A 17,429-nucleotide genomic window follows, 5' to 3' on the forward strand; every position below is an offset into this window, starting at 1 on the left:
CCCGGCAATCCCCTGTAACCTGTAACCGAGGAAGGGTCCCAAGAGGCGAGGTGCCGCGACTCCGCGCGGAGGGCAGAGCTAGGCGCACGTGGGGGAGGAACTGCTTTTCCTGGGCTGGGGCAACGGGGCCGACCGCTGGGCTTAGGAGCCAAGAAGGGCCTGGGGGCTGGCGGTAGGGGTGCATTTCTGCAAATCTCAGGGCTCAGCGCCCTGGAGGCACAGCCCTGCCACTTCTGGGTGTGCGGGCGGGGACTCACGCAGAGCCCCGCAGCCGCTCCAGCGAGGGTGCCCCCCACCCACGCTCCTCCGCAGGGATGCGCTCCCTCTCTCCTTTCTCCCTGCGCGCAACCCCACCTTCGCTCGCGCTCGGGGAGCCTGCGGGACAGCCGGGAGGCGTGGCCCGCAAGCGGCCCGCCCCTTTGATGTGCGCCGGCGCCGCTGTGATTGGACAGTCGCTTGTGACGTGCGGGGACTGCGGTGGGCCCGGGTGCTGCGGCAGCCGCAGCGCCAGCCGCGGCTCGGGCTCCGGCTCCCGGGCATTTAAAGGGGACGCGGCGGCTGCCCGGAGGGATGGGGGGCAGGTGGAGGGGGCGGCCCAGACGCACATCATCCACGGGCCCTCGGGACTGGAGGGACTCGTGAGCCGGAGCCCAGAAATCCGGGGGTGGATAAGACACCGCGTCCCCTCCAATTCCCGTAAGCACCCTTTGCCCCATCCTGCGCCCAAATACCTCAGCTAGCCCCTCTCCCCCATTCTTTACACTCCAAACTAAGCCGGGACAGACCTCTACCGCTGCCGCTCCCCACGTGAGTCCTGGGCTCCCCGAGGTAGGGGAGGGCTGGGGTCCCAGTGTGGGGTGGGGGCTGCGTGGAGTTTGAGGGCGCTCCTTCACGTGTGTCAGTGGGGGAGTCCCTGGAGCGGAGAAATGAGTCCTCCTTCTTTCTCCTACCCCACGAACGTGGTGCCGGGATAGCCCTCTGTCCCCGACTCGGGCAAAGCGAAGGAATCTGTGCCCCCTTGCTCCCCGCCACCCACCAGTCCCCTGGGCTCCCCGAGCTGCGCACCCCCCTGCCCCGCATTGGAGCGAAGCACCCGCCAGCTGGGGGTGTGCCAGAATGCCTGCTTTCCAGCCACCTCTAAAAATATCTCTCCCCCCACTCCACCGGCAGCTGCCACCTCCCTGTCCACCGAGGATCCCCTTCCAGCTTGTCCACCCAGGCAGGGCGAGCCCAGAGGGGACTCCTGGTCCCAGCTAATGCACTGACACCAGGGCTCCAGGTCCTCAGGGCCAGCTTACTCACAGCCCAAGGGGGTCTCCAGGGCAATAGGGGGAGCTCTGGCTGCAACTTTGCCAAGAGGCACCAGGAACTCCTGAGTTCTGATCCTGCATCTGATGTTGTGTGACCACCCCCCCCCCTCCCCCGGGATGCTAGCTTGACCTCTCTGGGCCTCCGTTTTTCCTATTTGCTGCTGATGGTGGTAAGAAGGAAGAGACCATGATAAAGCTGGAATACAGTCTTGGGGAGGGAGAAAACTTCAGCTTAGTTGTGGGATCCAGTTCCTAGTGATTGATAGAAGACCACCTGGGCTTGGGCAGGAGGCTTGTAACTGTGGTATCTGCAGGGTCCTCCATCCCCACTTCCATCCCTATCCTCCACATTTCCTGGGGAAGACTGTCCCCGAACTGTCCTGTGGGCTCCCAGTCCCCTCATTAAGGGGGGAGGGGGGGGAATTTCAAACTGTTTCTCCCTCCCCCATCCCCATTCCCACAAATATCATCTGAAAGCATTTTTGTCAAAGGCAGGAGGAAACAAGGAGGAATCTGGTGATCTGATGTGGAATCAGGGAGGCGAGCACCACTTTTAGGTGGGACTAGAATATGGACTCCCTGCCACCCCAAAGAAACCCCTCTCTCCTCTCTCTGCTCTAGCCATCTGGAGAAGCTCCTAGATCCTGTCCCCCTTTTCTCTGAGGGACTCTTTTTGGTGACCACAAAAGGATTTGGTCACTTAGGACAAAGCTGCCAGAGGTGAGTAACCTTTCTGAACGTCATGAGAAGCAGATGCCAGAGGGGCCTGGGGTGCCACTGATTACCGTGGGGGTATGGGTGGCATGGCAGCACAGCCTTTTCTTTCTGGGGGAATAAACTCAGGATGCGTGGCTTTCTGCTCTGGGGACTAAAAAAACAAGGGCAACTCACTAAACAACAAATGTTGAACCGATTTCCCTAAATAGTATTATTAGATGAAAAAATATACCATGTCTTTTGCTCTAATAAACGAGAAGTTCTGTACATGATTGAAAATCAGTGGACCATTCCTCCAAATTTTTAAAAGGAAAAGAAAAAGAAACAAGGGCAAAACCAGGAGACCCTTTTCTATGGGATGAAAGTTGGTCTCTGGGTGGCTGCTTGAAGAGCCTGTGTATCTTTCTATGGCCCGCTCTCTTCTCCCCGAGCCCCGCACGTGTCGTCTGTGTCTGTGTGTGCCGTGGGGCTGTTTGCTTTTACCGCAGAAGTGGCATCCCCTGACCTTTCTCCTCAAACTCACTAGGCCTGGGGGCACACATGGGATATCAGGCTGGATCCTGGAAGTTTGGAACTCCTCCAGATAGGGCCTGGGAAGAGCCCTTCCATCCTCCCAAACATGCTATTCCAGTGTCCCCATGCCTTCTCTCCCATCTTCTCCTTGACCCCTCCCCTAACCCCCACCTTTTTCTGCCCCCTGCCCCATTCAGCTTTGGCTGCCTTTCCGGATTCCTAGATTGAAAGATCTTCAGTGGAAAAGCTGAGACCCACCTCCATCCATATCAAAAGGGCTTAATGCACATCTGGTTAGGGCGTGGCGAGGGGTGGGGTAGCTCCAGGGGATAGGGGCCCTCCCTCTGACCTATGCCCTGTTCCTGGGAGGTCCCAATCTCTGTCTCGGGGGCCCTCAGCTTCTCCCTGAGGGTCTGGGATGGTCTGGGGAGCATGTCACCTTGACAAAGTCAGGCGTTTCCAGTGTCATCCGCTGTCACCACCAGAGGGCAGCAACCAGCCAGGACTTTGCTCCTTTCCCGGTCTAGTCCCCTGGTTCTCAGTATCTTTCCAGATCTGTCCCAGCTGCTTCTAGTCTCTCATTCAACCCCAAGGTGGGGGGGTGGGGGGATGGGGCATGGAGAGGCACTGGGGGCTGTAGGTGCTGTCCTCTGTAGCTGAGCTGCTGAAGCCCCCGCGAAGCCAGCCCCTGTCCCCAAAGCCACCCAGCAAAGCCCCGCAGAAATTTCAAACTGACTTCCAGCCGATTGCCAGCCTCTGAAAGCACCAGGGAGGCCAGTCCCAGATCATCTGTGATGCTCAGGGGTCCCGGCCCCCAGCTGTGGTACAGTGACCCGGGCATCTGCCCCTTCCCTTTTAAGGGCAGAGAGCATACAAGGGCTGTGGCCAGGTGTTCATGAACCAGGCTCCCTGGGGACACAGCACAGCCTCTGGCAAGTTAACCTCTCTGGGCCCTTATCTGCTGAATTCATGGGACTGCGATGAGCAGTGGGAGAACACTGGTGCGGGTGATGTGTAAACCATGACACAAGAATGGGGGCCAGGATTATACTGGAGAGAAAAGCGCTGGTCTCAGACCCTAAGTTCTGGTTTTGAGATCTGTCTTTGCCACTTACCTTTGAATAAATTGGCTAACCGTTCTGGATCTCCAATTAATATCACCTATAACCTCTCGAATGTCCCAGGGGGTGGGTAGGAGGATACGTAGCAAGGGCTTTGCCATCTGTGAGCGCTGTGCCTATTTGAGGGGTTTTCACTGAGCCCCTGGGAGTGGTTCCCGGGGCTCAGCAAAGGAGATAGAATCAGGTGCGCATTAGTAGTGGAAACAAAGCTAGCTGCTGGCGCTCTCAGACAGAACTTGTGTGGTTCTCAGGAGCTCTGGACGACGGCTGGAGGCCGACAGAGTCCCTACAGGTGGTGCCCAGGGTGATGCAGTGACAATGAGCGGGTGTTTTCCAGTTGCTGGCCTCCGATGCCTGTCTAGGGTAAGTGGGTCCCTCCAGGGGTCTCTTAGGATGAGGTCTCAACCCCCTTCCCATTATGGGGTGGAAGGAGCCCTATCCAGCCCCCTTTAGGCCTACCCTCCTCTCTACTGGGCCTCCACTAATCCCTGGAAGCTTCCATCCCAGGTGTGGGGTCCTGCTGCTTTACGTACTCCAGGGATCCTGGGCCACTGAGACTTCCAGATGGATGTCGATGAGACCAGAGGGTGACTCTAGGGATGAGCTCAAAGGGACAGTGCTATTAGGGAGGCAGAGAGCTAGGTCCACATCCCAGCTCTGAAATTCGGAGCTTGGACTTCCGTTTCACAAGGTAGGCCAGGCCACAAACATCACAGGAATATCAGAGATCGAGTTAGGAAGAAGCCAGAAGGAGGAGTGGTTATGTCTGGACTGACTGAGGTGGGAGGCCAGGAGGGAGAAACGCAGTGTGGTGGGTATTCTGAAGTGGTACGTGATTTGCTCTCTGCCCGTCCGCCGGCTGGCAAAGGTGGCGGGACAGGCTGCTGAGGGCTTCTGTGGCCTCCATTCGCTTGCCTTTCTTTGTGCCTCACACTTGCACTCTTTTTTTTTTTTTTTTTAAGATTCTATTTATTTATTTGACAGCGAGAGACATAGCGAGAGAGGGAACACAAGCAGGGGGAGTGGGAGAGGGAGAAGCAGGCTTCCTGCAGAGCAAGGAGCCCGATGCGGGGCTCGATCCCAGGACCCTGGGATCATGACCTGAGCCGAAGGCAGATGCTTAACAACTGAGCCACCCAGGCGCCCCACACTTGCGCTCTTGTCCCACGTCCTCTGTAGGTGGGACTCTGGTCCAAGGTCTCCACTTCCTGGAGCCCCCCGTCCCCAGCCTGTCCCCCTGTGCAGTCTGTCTCCAGGTGCCCCTGGCATGATCTCCTCCTAGCCTTCCCCTTCCCCATCCTGTGCCCACTCCCTGCTCCCTCCCCTCTGCCTTTTCAGCCACTGCTGCTCTCTTTCCTCTCCCTCACCTGTCTCCCAGGTATGTCGTGGCCTGGCTCGGGAAGCTCCTACCTCCCCAAGCCCCACTGCTTCTGCTGCCCGCTGCCTTCGGACTCTGGCAGAAACCCCACCCGCTGACGTGTTCCTCCCAGGGAACTGGCAAGTGATTAGTTATGAGCTCTCAGCACAGGGCCCGAAAACTCCCTGGAGAAGCAGTGTTCCAACCTGGGACCCCATCTGGCTGGAAGCAGCTCCCAGAGAGCCTTCCTGGGTCAACCCAGCGACCTGGTTATTCCAAGAGCTAAAATCTAGTTCTCTGGCCAGTGCGGAGGCCCAGGCACTTAGCTCTCCAGGCCCAGCCCTTAGTAACGATCCAGGCCCGAGGACCTGGCATTCACAGTCCACATGCCTTGGATGATACCAACGAGTGTTCCCTGGAGCCTGGCCTATTGGCCACAGTCCCATCAGCTGGGCTTGGCCCAAAAAGGGAATGAGGAGGCTGCTTCAGTTGGGTGAATGCCTGGTTTCCCTGACCTACGTTTGTTAGGGAAGAAGGTGGAGAGCACTCCACACCAACAACAAGGGTCACTGGAAGTCTCCAGAACGACCTAGTCCAGAAACCTCCCCCAAAGGGGTGTCCCCTTGGAAGCTGCGCTTCCCCTCCGTTTAGCTGACCCTGTTAAGCCCCGTGGCCCCAGAGGAGAGTAGCAGAAACAGGTGCTAAGGAAGCCCTTCTGGGTTCAGGAGGAGGATGTCTTCTGTGGATAAACCCCATCACAGTTCACTGAGAGGCGCCAACGGGGTTGGGCAGGGGAGGCTGGGGTGGGGGCGGCGGCGTTGGGTCCTCCGCCCAGCTTAACCTGCCTTGGGTCCTCCTCAGGTCTTGGATGTGCCAGCGCCTCTGGCCGTGGGCCGCTAACCAGCCTCTCCCGGGCCGGCCCGCGCCGCGCCCCCTCTCGCTTGCTCCCTCCTCCTCCTCCTCCTCCTCCTCCTCCTCCCTCCCCTGCTCCCAGGACGGCGGGATGGCCGCGCAGGGCGCGCCGCGCTTCCTCCTGACCTTTGATTTCGACGAGACGATAGTGGACGAAAACAGCGACGACTCGATCGTGCGCGCCGCGCCGGGCCAGCGGCTGCCCGAGAGCCTGCGGGCCACCTACCGCGAGGGCTTCTACAACGAGTACATGCAGCGCGTCTTCCAGTACCTGGGCGAGCAGGGCGTGCGGCCCCGGGACCTGCGCGCCATCTACGAGGCCATCCCCCTGTCGCCCGGCATGAGCGACCTGCTGCAGTTCGTGGCCAAGCAGGGCTCCTGCTTCGAGGTGATCCTCATCTCGGACGCCAACACCTTCGGCGTGGAGAGCGCGCTGCGCGCCGCGGGCCACCAAGGCCTGTTCCGCCGCATCCTCAGCAACCCGTCGGGGCCCGATGCGCGGGGGCTGCTGGCGCTGCGGCCCTTCCACACGCACAGCTGCGCGCGCTGCCCCGCCAACATGTGCAAGCACAAGGTGCTCAGCGACTACCTGCGCGAGCGGGCCCACGACGGCGTGCACTTCGAGCGCCTCTTCTACGTGGGCGACGGCGCCAACGACTTCTGCCCCATGGGGCTGCTGGCGGGCGGCGACGTGGCCTTCCCGCGCCGCGGCTACCCCATGCACCGCCTTATCCAGGAGGCGCAGAAGGCCGAGCCCAGCTCGTTCCGCGCCAGCGTGGTGCCCTGGGAAACGGCCACCGACGTGCGCCTCCATCTGCAACAGGTGCTGAAGACGTGCTGAGGACGGCGGCCTGCAGGGGGCGCCCGGGCGGAGGAGGGGCGGGGTGGGGGGAGAGCGGGAAAGACAAACCTAGTTTTATTACTCCCTTTTCCCTTTGGCTTCGGTATGTCCCTCCGGGAATTTCGGGGATTCCGGGCTCGTCCCCCCGGGGGCTGGGGGAGGGAGTTCGGAGCCGTCCCTATCTATGCAGTTAACCCAGCGCGGCTGCCTGCCCCCTTTGCACTGCAACGTTTCGTTCTGGAGTCTGGCCCCACCGAGGGGGTGCGCATACCCGGGAAGGCAGCGGTGTTTCCAAAATCCTTGTCCTCCGAACTGGGAGGAAGGGGTTCCCTGGCAGGGGAGAAAGGAACATCTCCCGCTGCTTTAACTGCTCCCTTGAGCTGCGGAACCTTCCCAACCCCCTTTCTTCTGTTAAGGGAACTCCGTCCCGAAAGCCTCCAGGTCGCGCCGGAATCCCAGCCGAGAGAGATGAGGCTCTCCACCGACGGCCTCAGGCCTAGGTCTTGCTTTACCTACCGCGTCTCCACACTACACCCTTTTTCTTCTTGCCTCCCTTCCCGCACTCCACCCCACCGCCCACCCCACCCCCCCGCCAGCATCCCCAAAGTGGGGGGGAAAAAAGCCGGAGGGAACAGTCGCCTCCTGGTGGTGGAACGAGGTAGCACACGGTCCGGCTGGGGTCCATCCAGCCCGGGACCTCGCAGCGCGCGACGGTGTCTCCTCTCACCCCAGCCTCGTCTATGCAGCAAGAGACCAGGGACTTTACCAAAGTCGCCCCGCGGGCTGGGCACTCTGCGCCCCCTCCTCCCGTATGGAACAGAAAGCCATGATGTTTTAAAGCAGAGCCAGCGAAAGCCAAGCCCCTCCCTCTTTGGTGTTTCAGAGCTATAAAGGAGGTGAAGGGGGGAAGCGCTGACTGAGATCTCTCGCGCCGATGTCTGAAGGGTGAGGGCGAGGCGATCCCTGCCCTCAGAGAGCCCCACATAAATGGGGGAGTTGGTGTTACCCCCCCGCCCCCCTGTCGGGGAAGAGTGCCCAGCTTGAGGAACCAAAACCGAGCAGAACACAGCAAAGCAACAGGCAAAAGAACAGGATGCAGTCAGTCGGTGCCCAGCCTCAGGGGTCTAGTGTAGAGGGCACTTAGGACGGAAATGATGGGGAGAGGCGGCTGCCCGGGCAGGCAGAGGGGGCTCAGTAATTAGCAGGAGCCTTTCACTCCCTTCTCTCTCTCTCTCTCTCTCTCTCTTTCTCGGGCCCCCTAGCCCTGCAGGGCAATCGCCAGGAAGTCATCAGAGTTTTATTCGAAGTTGGCACTTGCAGCTGGAGACCCCATCCTTCGTGGAGTAGGGGGTCCTCTGTGGACAAGATCACCAAACTCTTTGACTTCCAGTTCTTTCCTGTCCACAGCAGGCCTTTGGGTACATCCTCTCTCTCCCCAGGACCCCTTCCCACCAAAATGAGGGGAAGGGACAGGCCCAGCTCACAGACCAAGAGGTGGGCAGGCCTAGTCCAGCCTTGACCGTGGAGCTGGCTTTGTGCTGGAACTCAAGGACCTCACTCGGGGCCGTGCGTGGGTCAGGAGCTCAGAGAGCCCCAGGCTGTCAACAGCTGGGCTCCACATAGTTCCCCGGGAAAAATCCAGTGCCCTCCGAGCTGACGCCCTCGCACCAGCCATCTGAGTAGCGGCGTGTGATGCAGATGATGGTGCCCTCGGAGAAGGAGAGCTCGTTGTCCTTCTGGCGGGTGTATGGGTACAATGTCACCACTGCAGGGCGGGAGGAGAGGTTGCCATGAGACGTGCCTCCCGCCCTACTATGGGGATGTCAGGGAACATCTAGGGGGACGGCTGCAGGGAGTGGGGCTCCGAAGCTCTTGGTACCCCCTCCCCAGCTGGGTTTAATAATACTCAGTGCCAGGCCAGCTGCTGTCTTTCCAGCTTGGATCCCCACTCCTGGATGAACGTTTGGTCAGTTCATCAGGAAATAGGGAGGGGTGTGTGTGGGGGTGGTGTACAGGCTTATACCTTTGCAGATTCTAGAGTAGAACCCCGGGCGGGGGGGGAGTGGGGAGGGATCCCTAGTCCCAGGAGTCAGGTACCTTTCTCCAGGTACGCAGCAGGGACCCAGCTAGGCTCTTCAGGCCCAAAGTCTGGTGGGGGCAGAGGCGGCAGCCCCAGTTCATCTAGATCCAGGGGCGGAGGAGGGGGCAGGTCCAGGGGTGGAGGCAACTCCGGTGCTGGGAGGGAAAGAGAAAGCCTGCAGATGTGGCCCAGCGGACCCCCTCCAATGGCCTCCAGGAAACTTCGCTGTTCATAGTCGGAGCTCCGGCATCTACCCATTTTCTGTAATCTTTCTCCAGCCCCAGCCCATCATGGCCTCCAGGACGAGGCTTCTAGAACGCAGTAGGTTCCCAGCAAACAAATGTTGAGCAGTGTAGGGCAGTGAGGCTCTGCCACTTAGCTGGGTGACTCTCGGGCAGGTCACTTAATTGAACCTGTCAACCTCAACTTCCATCTGTTAAACCAGAGTGTGAAGATCCTCTCACGGTTGTTAAAAGTTTAGTTGCGAAAATGGATGAGAAGCTAGAACACAGAGCCTGGTATAAGGCAGGCGCTAAGCTGAGTTGTTAGCTCACTTTCTCGGGCCCCTTCCTCTCCGCTACCCCTACCCGGACGAGGCGTTCCCTGAGGCGGGCCGATTGGAGGGCGAGGGTGGGGAGGTGAGAAGAGACCCCGCGGTTGAGCGAGGAGAGGGCGGAGCTCCTTACCCGGCAGGGGCAGGGACACTTCCTCCGGCAGAGGGGGCGGCAGGAAGACCTCGGAGGCCGGTGGAGGGGGTGGGGCCGTGGGGCTGGGGAGAGGTGGGGGTGGGGGTGCTGCCTGCCCCTTGGTCGTGGAGACCCCACCGACACCTTCGGCGCTGCTGAAGACCAGAGAAAGCGGGGCTCGGCTAGGTTGGGGGACACCTTCCCTGACTCAGCATCCCCCCCCCGCCCCTCCCCTTCAGTCGTGCGCCCCGGGCCTGTGATGAGCGTCCTCCCGACCCTAGTAGTCACCCTGACAACTGGCAGGAGTTCCCCTCAACCCCCCACTTGGACTCGTGGGGCTCACCCTGCCGAGGCCAGGGAAGAAACCGATGAGGCGGCGGAGAGTTTGCCCTCGGGCACCACGGGGAGCTGCACGGGCTCGGGGATCCGGGGTGGCCTCCTGGGGGGGAGGGTGTCGTCAGTGGGGGGGAAGGAAGGCTTCGGCGAGCAGGGGTCAGGTGCGGGCAGGAGGAAGTTTGGCTTCTCTGCGTGGAGGGGGGGGAGGAGAGTTGCAGGAGCGCGAGGCCTCACCCCAGGGTGGCGGAGGCAGGTGCGGCAGGCGCCTTGATGCTCTTGCGCGAGAGGGTCCCGGTCCGCGACAGCTGTGTGGTCAGATCCTGCGGGGGGGCAGGGGGCGGGGCTGACGTCTATGGGCCCCCCTCAGCGCCCTGGTCCCAGAAAGGAAACGAGGGAGAGGCGGCCGCGAACTGGGAGGGAGAGTGCGGGCACAGCAAGTTCCCACTTCCACTTCCCAGCCCCCTCTCCCACCCCACCCCACAGCCACCCCCTCTTGCTGCCGCCTGGGCCCCGGGCCTCTCTGGTCGGGCCGGCTGCAGGCCCGACGGAAACCCGGAGCAGACACGGTCTGAAGGCCACTTCCTCCGCACCGCCTAGCATCCGCCCCTCGCGCCCAAAACATCTCAGTGGCCAGCTTGGTGGTCTCTAATTCTGATAGAGCCCGACCCCCACGCGAGGCTGAGGAGGTGGGGGCAGCGGGGAGGGAGGAGAGGACCAACACACTTAGAAGTATCCCACCTGCCGTTCGGACGGGTCTGCAGAACCGGCTTTAGGAAGCTCGGGACAGAGAGGGGCAGGGCATTTAAAATGCACAAATGGCCAGGCCAAGCCCACAGGCAAGGGAGCACCTGCGTTACTGGTGGGGTGTCCCCAAGCATGGGGGACATGGGGAATGCTGTCCTCTGCTATTGTCCACTAGGCACAAGACAAGAGGGTCCTGAGCTGAGTCATAAAGAGTAGAAGCTGGGCAATGAGACGAACTTCAGGGTGGGGAGGCCTGGTGCCCGAAGGAGGGAGTGTGGTCTGCATATTATGGGATGGGAAGGGTTTCCAGGGGTCATTGAGACCCAGGGGAGCTTTAGTCTAACCTGGAATGTTGGCCTGTGGGAACTGAGGAAGTGGGGTTGGGGACGTGTCCTCTCCCACCTCTCCGGGAGACAGCCGAGAAGGCAATGGCAGTGTCAGGCTCCCCGGTCTTCACCAGGCCCCCTTTGAGTGGCTGCATCCCCACCAGTTCCCACCCACCAGCAAGCGGCTCTGGGGTGAGTGCTGCGGTGACCTCAAGCCTCCAGACAGAGGAAGTTGCCTTCTCATGTGGCTGGGGAGCCATTCTCATGCACGACCTGACACCTCCCTTCCCCGCTTCCCCTTCACACACACCCAGCCCCCACGGAGGGGGGGTGCTCAGATGCACCCTCAGCAGATCATCTGAGGACAGGGTAAAGGCCAGTGGTGGAGGGACCCGTCAGGAAGGACTTTTAAGGAGGAAGGCTTGGAGAGAAGGGGTCCGCTTAGGGTGATGGCTTCAGGGAGTGAGGAAAGACCAGGGCGGCAGGTTGGGACACGGAGGGATGTGGATGTGGAAGAGAACTGGGGGCCCGAGGAGAAGGGAGCCCTGACGAGGAGAGGGTGGGTTATGGGAAAGAGGAGGGTCCCTCTCTCTACCTTGATCCCATGGCCAATGTCATCCAGGCAGCCAAAGTTAAGCGGTCTCCTGTAGTAGGGCGTGAGGGGAGGGAGGCTGTCGGGGGCGATGACTTTCTGACCAGGGGGCAGCCTCTGGACCGTGGCCAAGGTGCCGATCTCCCTTCGGGCAACCTTCTCCATGTGCATGTTCACCATCTGCCATAACAGGGTTTGAGGTGACAGTGGGGCAGTCTCTGTCCTTCCTCTTACGGGAGGAAGAGGATAGAGACTTTGGGGTGGGCGTAGGGGCCAGGGGAAGCCGTGAGGTCCAGAGACAGAGTAAATGCTGTCCCCAGGGTCACACGGCATTTGGGAAAAGAGTTGCCAGGGGAGGATGGAACCACTTTGGAGCAACTTCCTGGTGGAAGAGAATGAGGGTTATTATTAGCTGAGCAGGAACCAGAGGAAAAGAGAAAACACAGCACCCCTGGGGCTGCTGGGAAGAGAGGGGAGCGCTGGGCTGGCTGGGCAGCAGAGGTGGAGAACGCAGAGGTGGTGGAGCATCATGGCTGGAGTGACTGTCTCTCTTGGGGGGACAAAGAAGTGAGTTCACTCCCTCTTGGAATGTTCTGTGGGGAAACTCACAACACTGGGAGGGTGGGAAGCCCGGTCTGCTGGGGTGAGAGGAAAAGGCACAGCGCGCAGTGAACATGCGGGTGATGCGCGGGCTGATGGGTCAGTGGCTGTGTGCACGTGGCTGATGGGGCAATTCCTCAGCCAAGGATCCAGGAAGGGAGGAGGAGGGCATGTGTCCTAGCTGGGCGGGGGCACGGCGTGGTGGTGGCGGTGCTTTCGGGGCTGAAGATGACCTTGCCAGGCAAACACTCCGGGATGAGGACACTTATTAGGTCACTGCCTGTGTTTAGCTGGAAACAAGATCCACTTGCCTCTTTCCTGTACTAGGCACCCACCGCTACTGGTAAATCCTGCTTCCTACCATGCAGGATAGAATTCAGATAGAAGTCAGAAAGGAAAAGGACTGCCTTCAAGGAGTTCCTAGTCTGGTAGGGCAGAAAGGCCCAGCATGGAGACATAACCACAGAGATAAGGAGGCTCAATACCCTCGGGAAATGCCAAGCTCCTGTGGCGGAGTCAGGCGTTTGGAGGAAGGCGGGAAAGAACTTATTGCTGGAGAACATGTCCGAGTGGGGCCAAAGAACTGGGAGCCAATGCAAGAAGCCCTCCCACAGCCCTTACCTGGCCCAGCGTGTTCACACGGGCTTCCACCTGCCGCAGGGAGGCGGCCTGCAGGTCTAGCAGACGCAGAGTGTGTCCGGCCAGACTGCCAACTTGGTAGGCCACACTGGCCAGTGCCTGGGTGGTAAAGGCCATGGTCTCCTCCAGCGCCTTCCTCTTGTCTGTGGCCTGAAATACACACAGCTCTGGTCGGAGGCCAGCCCCTTCCGCTGGATCCTTGGCTGGGTGGGTAAGATGGGAGAGGGAGGATGGGGGCTGAACTGGCAGAAAGCAGTAACTCTAGATGTTTGACGTGGTTTCTGTGAGAATGAAGTTGTAGTAAGAGGGACTTGGGAACATTAGGAGAGCAAATCTGTTACCCTGAGGAATGGGGGTGCAAGGGGAGGGAAAGATCTTCCTCCTCAAAGACTCAAGCTGAGGATTGACCTGACCACCTCCAGAGGACCTTTGGGAATAAAGGGTGAATAGCAGAAAGGGAAGAGGAAGGCAATACTTTCAAACTTAAAAAAAAGAACCAATCGACGCCAGACCCCCTATCCCAGACCTTCTAATCAGAACTCTGGTAGGATGGGAGAGGAAGGACGTGGGAGTAAGGAGTAAGGTCGATGAACCTGTGCCTTTAAAAGCTCCCCAGGGGACCCTTGTTCTCCTGTTTTTCTCCAGTCTGCAGAGTAGTGTTTAGGAACCAATGATCTAGTCCATTTTATAGATCAGGAAATTGAAGCCCAGAGAAGAGTGACTTCATTCATTCCCTCCAGTAGCTTCCCAATACACTGAGAATAAAATCCAGACTTCCAACCGTGGCCTATATAGGGCCCCACAAGGCTGGCTCTGCTTTTCTCTCCCGGCTCTCCTCTACCACTCCCTCTCACTCCCCTCAAGCACATTGGCCATAAGGTTCCTTTTCCCAGATCAAGCTAAGATTGTTTCTACCTCAGGACCTTTGCACTTGCCATACTTCTTTCTAGAATCCTTCTTATTAAGTCTCAGCTCCTCAGAGACACATTTCATCACCACCTTAAGATTCTCCTAGCTTACTTCTATATTGACTCTCTACCATATTTACCCTGTTCTCTTTTCCTCATAGCACTTAGCACTATCTATCAGAAATTATTTATCTATTTACTTCATTATCTATTTCCCCCCACATACTAAAATGTAAGCGCTGTGAGGGCAGAGAGCTTCTCTGTTTTACTCTGTATCCTACCCTGGAATAGTGCCCAACATACAGACAATATTTAATACATATGCATTTGTGAGTTAATTAATGAATTTAATGTGAACCCAAACACTTGCTGGGTATTTCCTTACTGCATGCCAGGCACTGTGCCTGCCAGGTGCTAGCCAGAGTCACACCGGCAGTCAGGGATGGAAGGGTGGGCAGGGAATGGCTGAAGACAGAAGAGGGTTTTTTGGGTTTTTTTTTTTTTTTTTTTTTTTTTCCAGTTCCAGATGAGACCATGGGGCTAAAGCAAAACTCCGGTCATTTGGTTCCCCAGGCAGCTTCCTCATCTTGGATGAGGAGCTGCTGCCGGTTCCGATCATGGAGCCACTGCCATTTAGCCTGTAGCTTTCTCTAGAGGGTAGGGGTGAGTCCGGGACAAATCTGGGCCAGGCCCCGTGCATGGACAGACAAGGCTGCAGCACGCAGTCTCCTTGCTAAAGGCCCCTGGGTGCTCCCCGAGGTCTGTCAATGGAGAGCACACCTGGAACCTCTCAGAACAGGGTGCCTCCAGTGGAGCCTGAGCCAGGCTAGAGTCAAAGGGCAGGCCCAGAACCTTCTGGGCAGCCCCTCCTTGTCTTTGTTCCAACAGCTAGATGCTCATTTGCGTGCAGTTTACATCTCATCAGCCTATGTAACCAAGAGCCTTGAAAAGGCAAAGAAATCAACTGAGGATGTTGAAACCAGAAAGGAGAGCAAGTCTTGTTCTAGCTCAAGATCTTTCTTTAATAGACTAGGAAACGAAGGCCCAGAACAAAGCGGTTACTACTCCTCCTTTGGTCTGCACCCAGATTTCCTAGCTCACCTCGCCAGCACTGTCCCCTGTTTGGCCTGCCACCTGGAACTGTCAGCCCAGACAGGAAAATGTCTGCTTGGGTCCAGCTCCAGGAGGCTGCTGACCTTTGGTTTGGGGCTTGGCCCAAAGTTATGTCCAGAGGTATAAAGGTATGAGATCCATTGTCATGGCTGACTGCTTATTCATCATGCAAATTACCTTGTCTGTAAACTCAATGGACTCTGACGGAGAACTCTGCAGTCTGACCCCAGCCTGCTCTCCCCCAATTCCCCATGGGTTTCCTGACACCTGGTTGGGGTGCTGGGAGGGGTTGGGGGAGGGACAGAGGGCATGGGAACCAGGCCTTGTTTAAGGGCAGTTCTGAGAAGTCATCCAAATCCTTTGCAGGCATTTGCTCCCCAGACCGAGATCCTCAGAGAGGCCAGGAAAGGTAACTAAGGTCAATTAGTTAGTGTTCTGCATGAAGGAAGCAGGAACCCAGGGACTCTGACCTGGGTGTTTTTGCAAGGGCTGCCTCGCCTTGCTAGAATTGACTTTCATTATCTCTATGTGCCTTTCATCCTTCCGGCGGAAGATGATAATGATGATGATGATGATGATGATGATGATGATGACAGTCATGGTAATAGTTTCCATGCATCCTGCCCCTCCTAAGGGACAGGCACTGGGCTAAGTGCTTTAACACATTCTCACATTTAACCCATGGGACCCCCGTGAGGAAAGGTGTAAGAATCAGAGGGTCACCTTGCCATGGGTCCTGTAGTTGCTAGGTGGCAGAGTTGGAAACTGGACTCAGGTCTTTGGGACCCCAAATCCTATGTGCACACTGTGCATCCGACAAACGAGAACCATCTGGAAGAATCTGAAGGTGTGCAGAGGTTACTGAAGGAATGCGCAGAACCGCTTCTCTCCTTGTCCATAAGAGGAGCCTGCCTTCCAGCATCCTGAGACCGGGCTGGTTTACAAACCACGGTCCATCTCATCTACAAGTGGGTCACTTAACATCTACATGAACGGCAGTTATTCAACTAGAGGTTTGGGGGTGGGCTGGGAGTCAGAGTTCTGGGTTCGAATCCAGGTTCTGCCACCAGCTTAGTGACCTGATCTTTCCTTTTTTTTTTTTTAAGATTTTATTTATTTTTTTGACAGAGAGAGACATAGCGAGAGCAGGAACACAAGCAGGGGGAGTGGGAGAGGGAGAAGCAGGCTTCCCACGGAGCAGGGAGCCTGATGCGGGGCTCGATCCCAGGACCCTGGGATCATGACCTGAGCCAAAGGCAGACGCTTAACGACTGAGCCACCCAGTCGTTAAGTGACCCGATCTTTCTGAACCTTGGCCTCCTGGCTGTGGAGTAGGAGTGGTTTTCTCCTCTCAGGACTGGGAGGAGGACTAAAAGAGGCCAAGTGAGGATAACATGCCTGCCCAAAGGAAGGGTGCAGAGCGTTCTCCCTGGTATCACCACTGACTCTCTTGAATCTGCCATTTTCCCATAAGCACTTGCTACTTCCATTATTTTTTTCAACGCTCCTACTGAGCCAGGAGCTTCCCAGGCCTGCCAGTGCAAAGAAACTGTCTTTAAGTCCTAGGGCCTGGCAGGGGAGGGGAAATGTGGAGAGGAGAGAGCCCGGCTTCAGAAGTCAGGAGGCTGATGCTCAACTCTGCCAAGTCCAAGCTGTATGACCTTGGACAAGTCACCTTGCCTCCCTGCACTGCTGGTTCTTCATCTATGAAAGAGGAATAATAATACTTGTCTCATGAGGTTATGAGGATTAATGGAAAAAACAGAGGTGCTCAATCATTGCTAAGTTTCCCTCGATCCTCTTCCCGTGATCCGAGAATCCACGTTCATGGTCCTGGAACAACTACACAGTTTAGGAGACTGCTCTAAAATCTTGTGCTGGTGGACTCTCCCAGCCATCATGCTGTCCATGCCTCTGTCTCTGCGCCAGACCCAGCCTAGCCTGATGTCTCTCCACTCTCGCTCAAATATCAGGGAAAGGATTCTCCCCCTGGTGCCTCTCAGGTTCACGACACTCTTCGGGAGGTTCTCAGGTCTCACCCAGAGTCAGCGTGCACGTGATAATGCTGGCATTTGTGTGAGGACAAGTCTGGGCCCCTGCATCTGCACGGGACCCAGGAAGGAGACGAATGTCGGGTGAGGCTTGCTGACAGGACGGAACAGTGTGGCCTGCCCGGGCGTCTCTGGGGCTCCGGGAGAGGGAAGGGGCACGGTGGGGCTGGGTAACATGGGGTCAGGGCTGAAGTCTGGGGGGGACTGGAATGGAGCTGAGGCCTGGGGTGGAGGCTTTCCCAGGTGGGCCCAGGACGAGCACCTGTCAGGATGCCTCTCACGGTCCTGCCTTGAAGGTGGGTTCCGGGGGCGGGGGGCCAGGGTGTCGGGGCGGGTGCCCATGCTGCCTACCTGCACGTAGTTGTCCACGCAGTAGTCCGCGACCCGCAACAGGGAGCTGTGGTTGCCCCGCAGAGCCTCCCGGCCCGTGGGGATCTCGAACTCCTGCAGCTGCTGAAGCTCCGACATGGCCCCCCGCCTCTGGCCGGCTCCCCAGGGAGCCCGCTGGTTTTGTGCCTCACCCTGCTCTTGATTGGTCGCTCTGTCTTCCCCCTCTCGCCGCTTTTGGTTTCCTCTCAGTGAG

The 17,429-nt window shown here is 58.1% G+C and overlaps 2 protein-coding genes across 10 annotated transcripts; one reads left to right on the forward strand and one right to left on the reverse strand.

The window, feature by feature from the left end:
• Window positions 1-537: 537 nt before the first annotated feature.
• Window positions 538-7,680, forward strand: PHOSPHO1 (phosphoethanolamine/phosphocholine phosphatase 1). 6 transcript variants are annotated; one of them, XM_045889091.3, is made up of 5 exons: window positions 538-807; window positions 1,932-2,030; window positions 3,913-4,024; window positions 5,040-5,158; window positions 5,880-7,680. In XM_045889091.3, exons 3-5 carry the CDS (start codon window positions 3,980-3,982, stop codon window positions 6,769-6,771), a joined length of 1,056 nt encoding a protein of 351 aa, XP_045745047.1. In that variant the 5' UTR covers window positions 538-807; window positions 1,932-2,030; window positions 3,913-3,979; the 3' UTR covers window positions 6,772-7,680. The 6 variants fall into 6 exon arrangements, with proteins under 6 accessions (XP_045745047.1, XP_045745046.1, XP_064439353.1 ...); XM_045889090.3 differs by having other exon boundaries at window positions 538-696; XM_045889092.3 differs by lacking the exon at window positions 538-807 and adding an exon at window positions 1,418-1,480.
• On the reverse strand, window positions 5,790-17,330 carry ABI3 (ABI family member 3). 4 transcript variants are annotated; one of them, XM_064583280.1, is made up of 8 exons: window positions 17,198-17,330; window positions 12,757-12,924; window positions 11,539-11,715; window positions 10,108-10,193; window positions 9,881-9,976; window positions 9,538-9,689; window positions 8,869-9,006; window positions 5,790-8,536 (listed from the first exon to the last, which is right to left on the reverse strand). In XM_064583280.1, the coding sequence occupies exons 1-8, from the start codon at window positions 17,312-17,314 to the stop codon at window positions 8,373-8,375; spliced, it is 1,098 nt and encodes a 365-aa protein (XP_064439350.1). In that variant the 5' UTR covers window positions 17,315-17,330; the 3' UTR covers window positions 5,790-8,372. The 4 variants fall into 4 exon arrangements, with proteins under 4 accessions (XP_064439350.1, XP_064439349.1, XP_064439351.1 ...); XM_064583279.1 differs by having other exon boundaries at window positions 9,538-9,692; XM_064583281.1 differs by having other exon boundaries at window positions 9,538-9,692; window positions 12,757-15,636; window positions 17,198-17,315.
• Between the last annotated feature and the right edge of the window lie 99 nt (window positions 17,331-17,429).

This window comes from Mirounga angustirostris, unplaced genomic scaffold, assembly GCF_029215605.1.
Source record: "Mirounga angustirostris isolate CCGP_5_RB_7025 unplaced genomic scaffold, mMirAng1.0.hap1 SCAF_17, whole genome shotgun sequence".
Classification (NCBI taxonomy): Eukaryota; Metazoa; Chordata; class Mammalia; order Carnivora; family Phocidae; genus Mirounga; species Mirounga angustirostris.

Excerpts from the sequence above, each read along its gene's own strand:
- PHOSPHO1 (XM_045889091.3), top strand. The coding sequence starts at position 3,980 with ATGAGCGGGTGTTTTCCAGTTGCTGGCCTCCGATGCCTGTCTAGG. Across the intron at positions 4,025-5,039 it reads GCCTCCGATGCCTGTCTAGG|GTATGTCGTGGCCTGGCTCG; the intron begins GTAAGTGGGTCC and ends CCTGTCTCCCAG. Across the intron at positions 5,159-5,879 it reads GTGTTCCTCCCAGGGAACTG|GTCTTGGATGTGCCAGCGCC; the intron begins GCAAGTGATTAG and ends GGTCCTCCTCAG.
- ABI3 (XM_064583279.1), bottom strand. The coding sequence starts at position 17,314 with ATGTCGGAGCTTCAGCAGCTGCAGGAGTTCGAGATCCCCACGGGCCGG. Across the intron at positions 11,716-12,756 it reads GTGTGAACACGCTGGGCCAG|ATGGTGAACATGCACATGGA; the intron begins GTAAGGGCTGTG and ends CTGTTATGGCAG. Across the intron at positions 8,537-8,868 it reads TGCTGCGTACCTGGAGAAAG|TGGTGACATTGTACCCATAC; the intron begins GTACCTGACTCC and ends CCCGCCCTGCAG.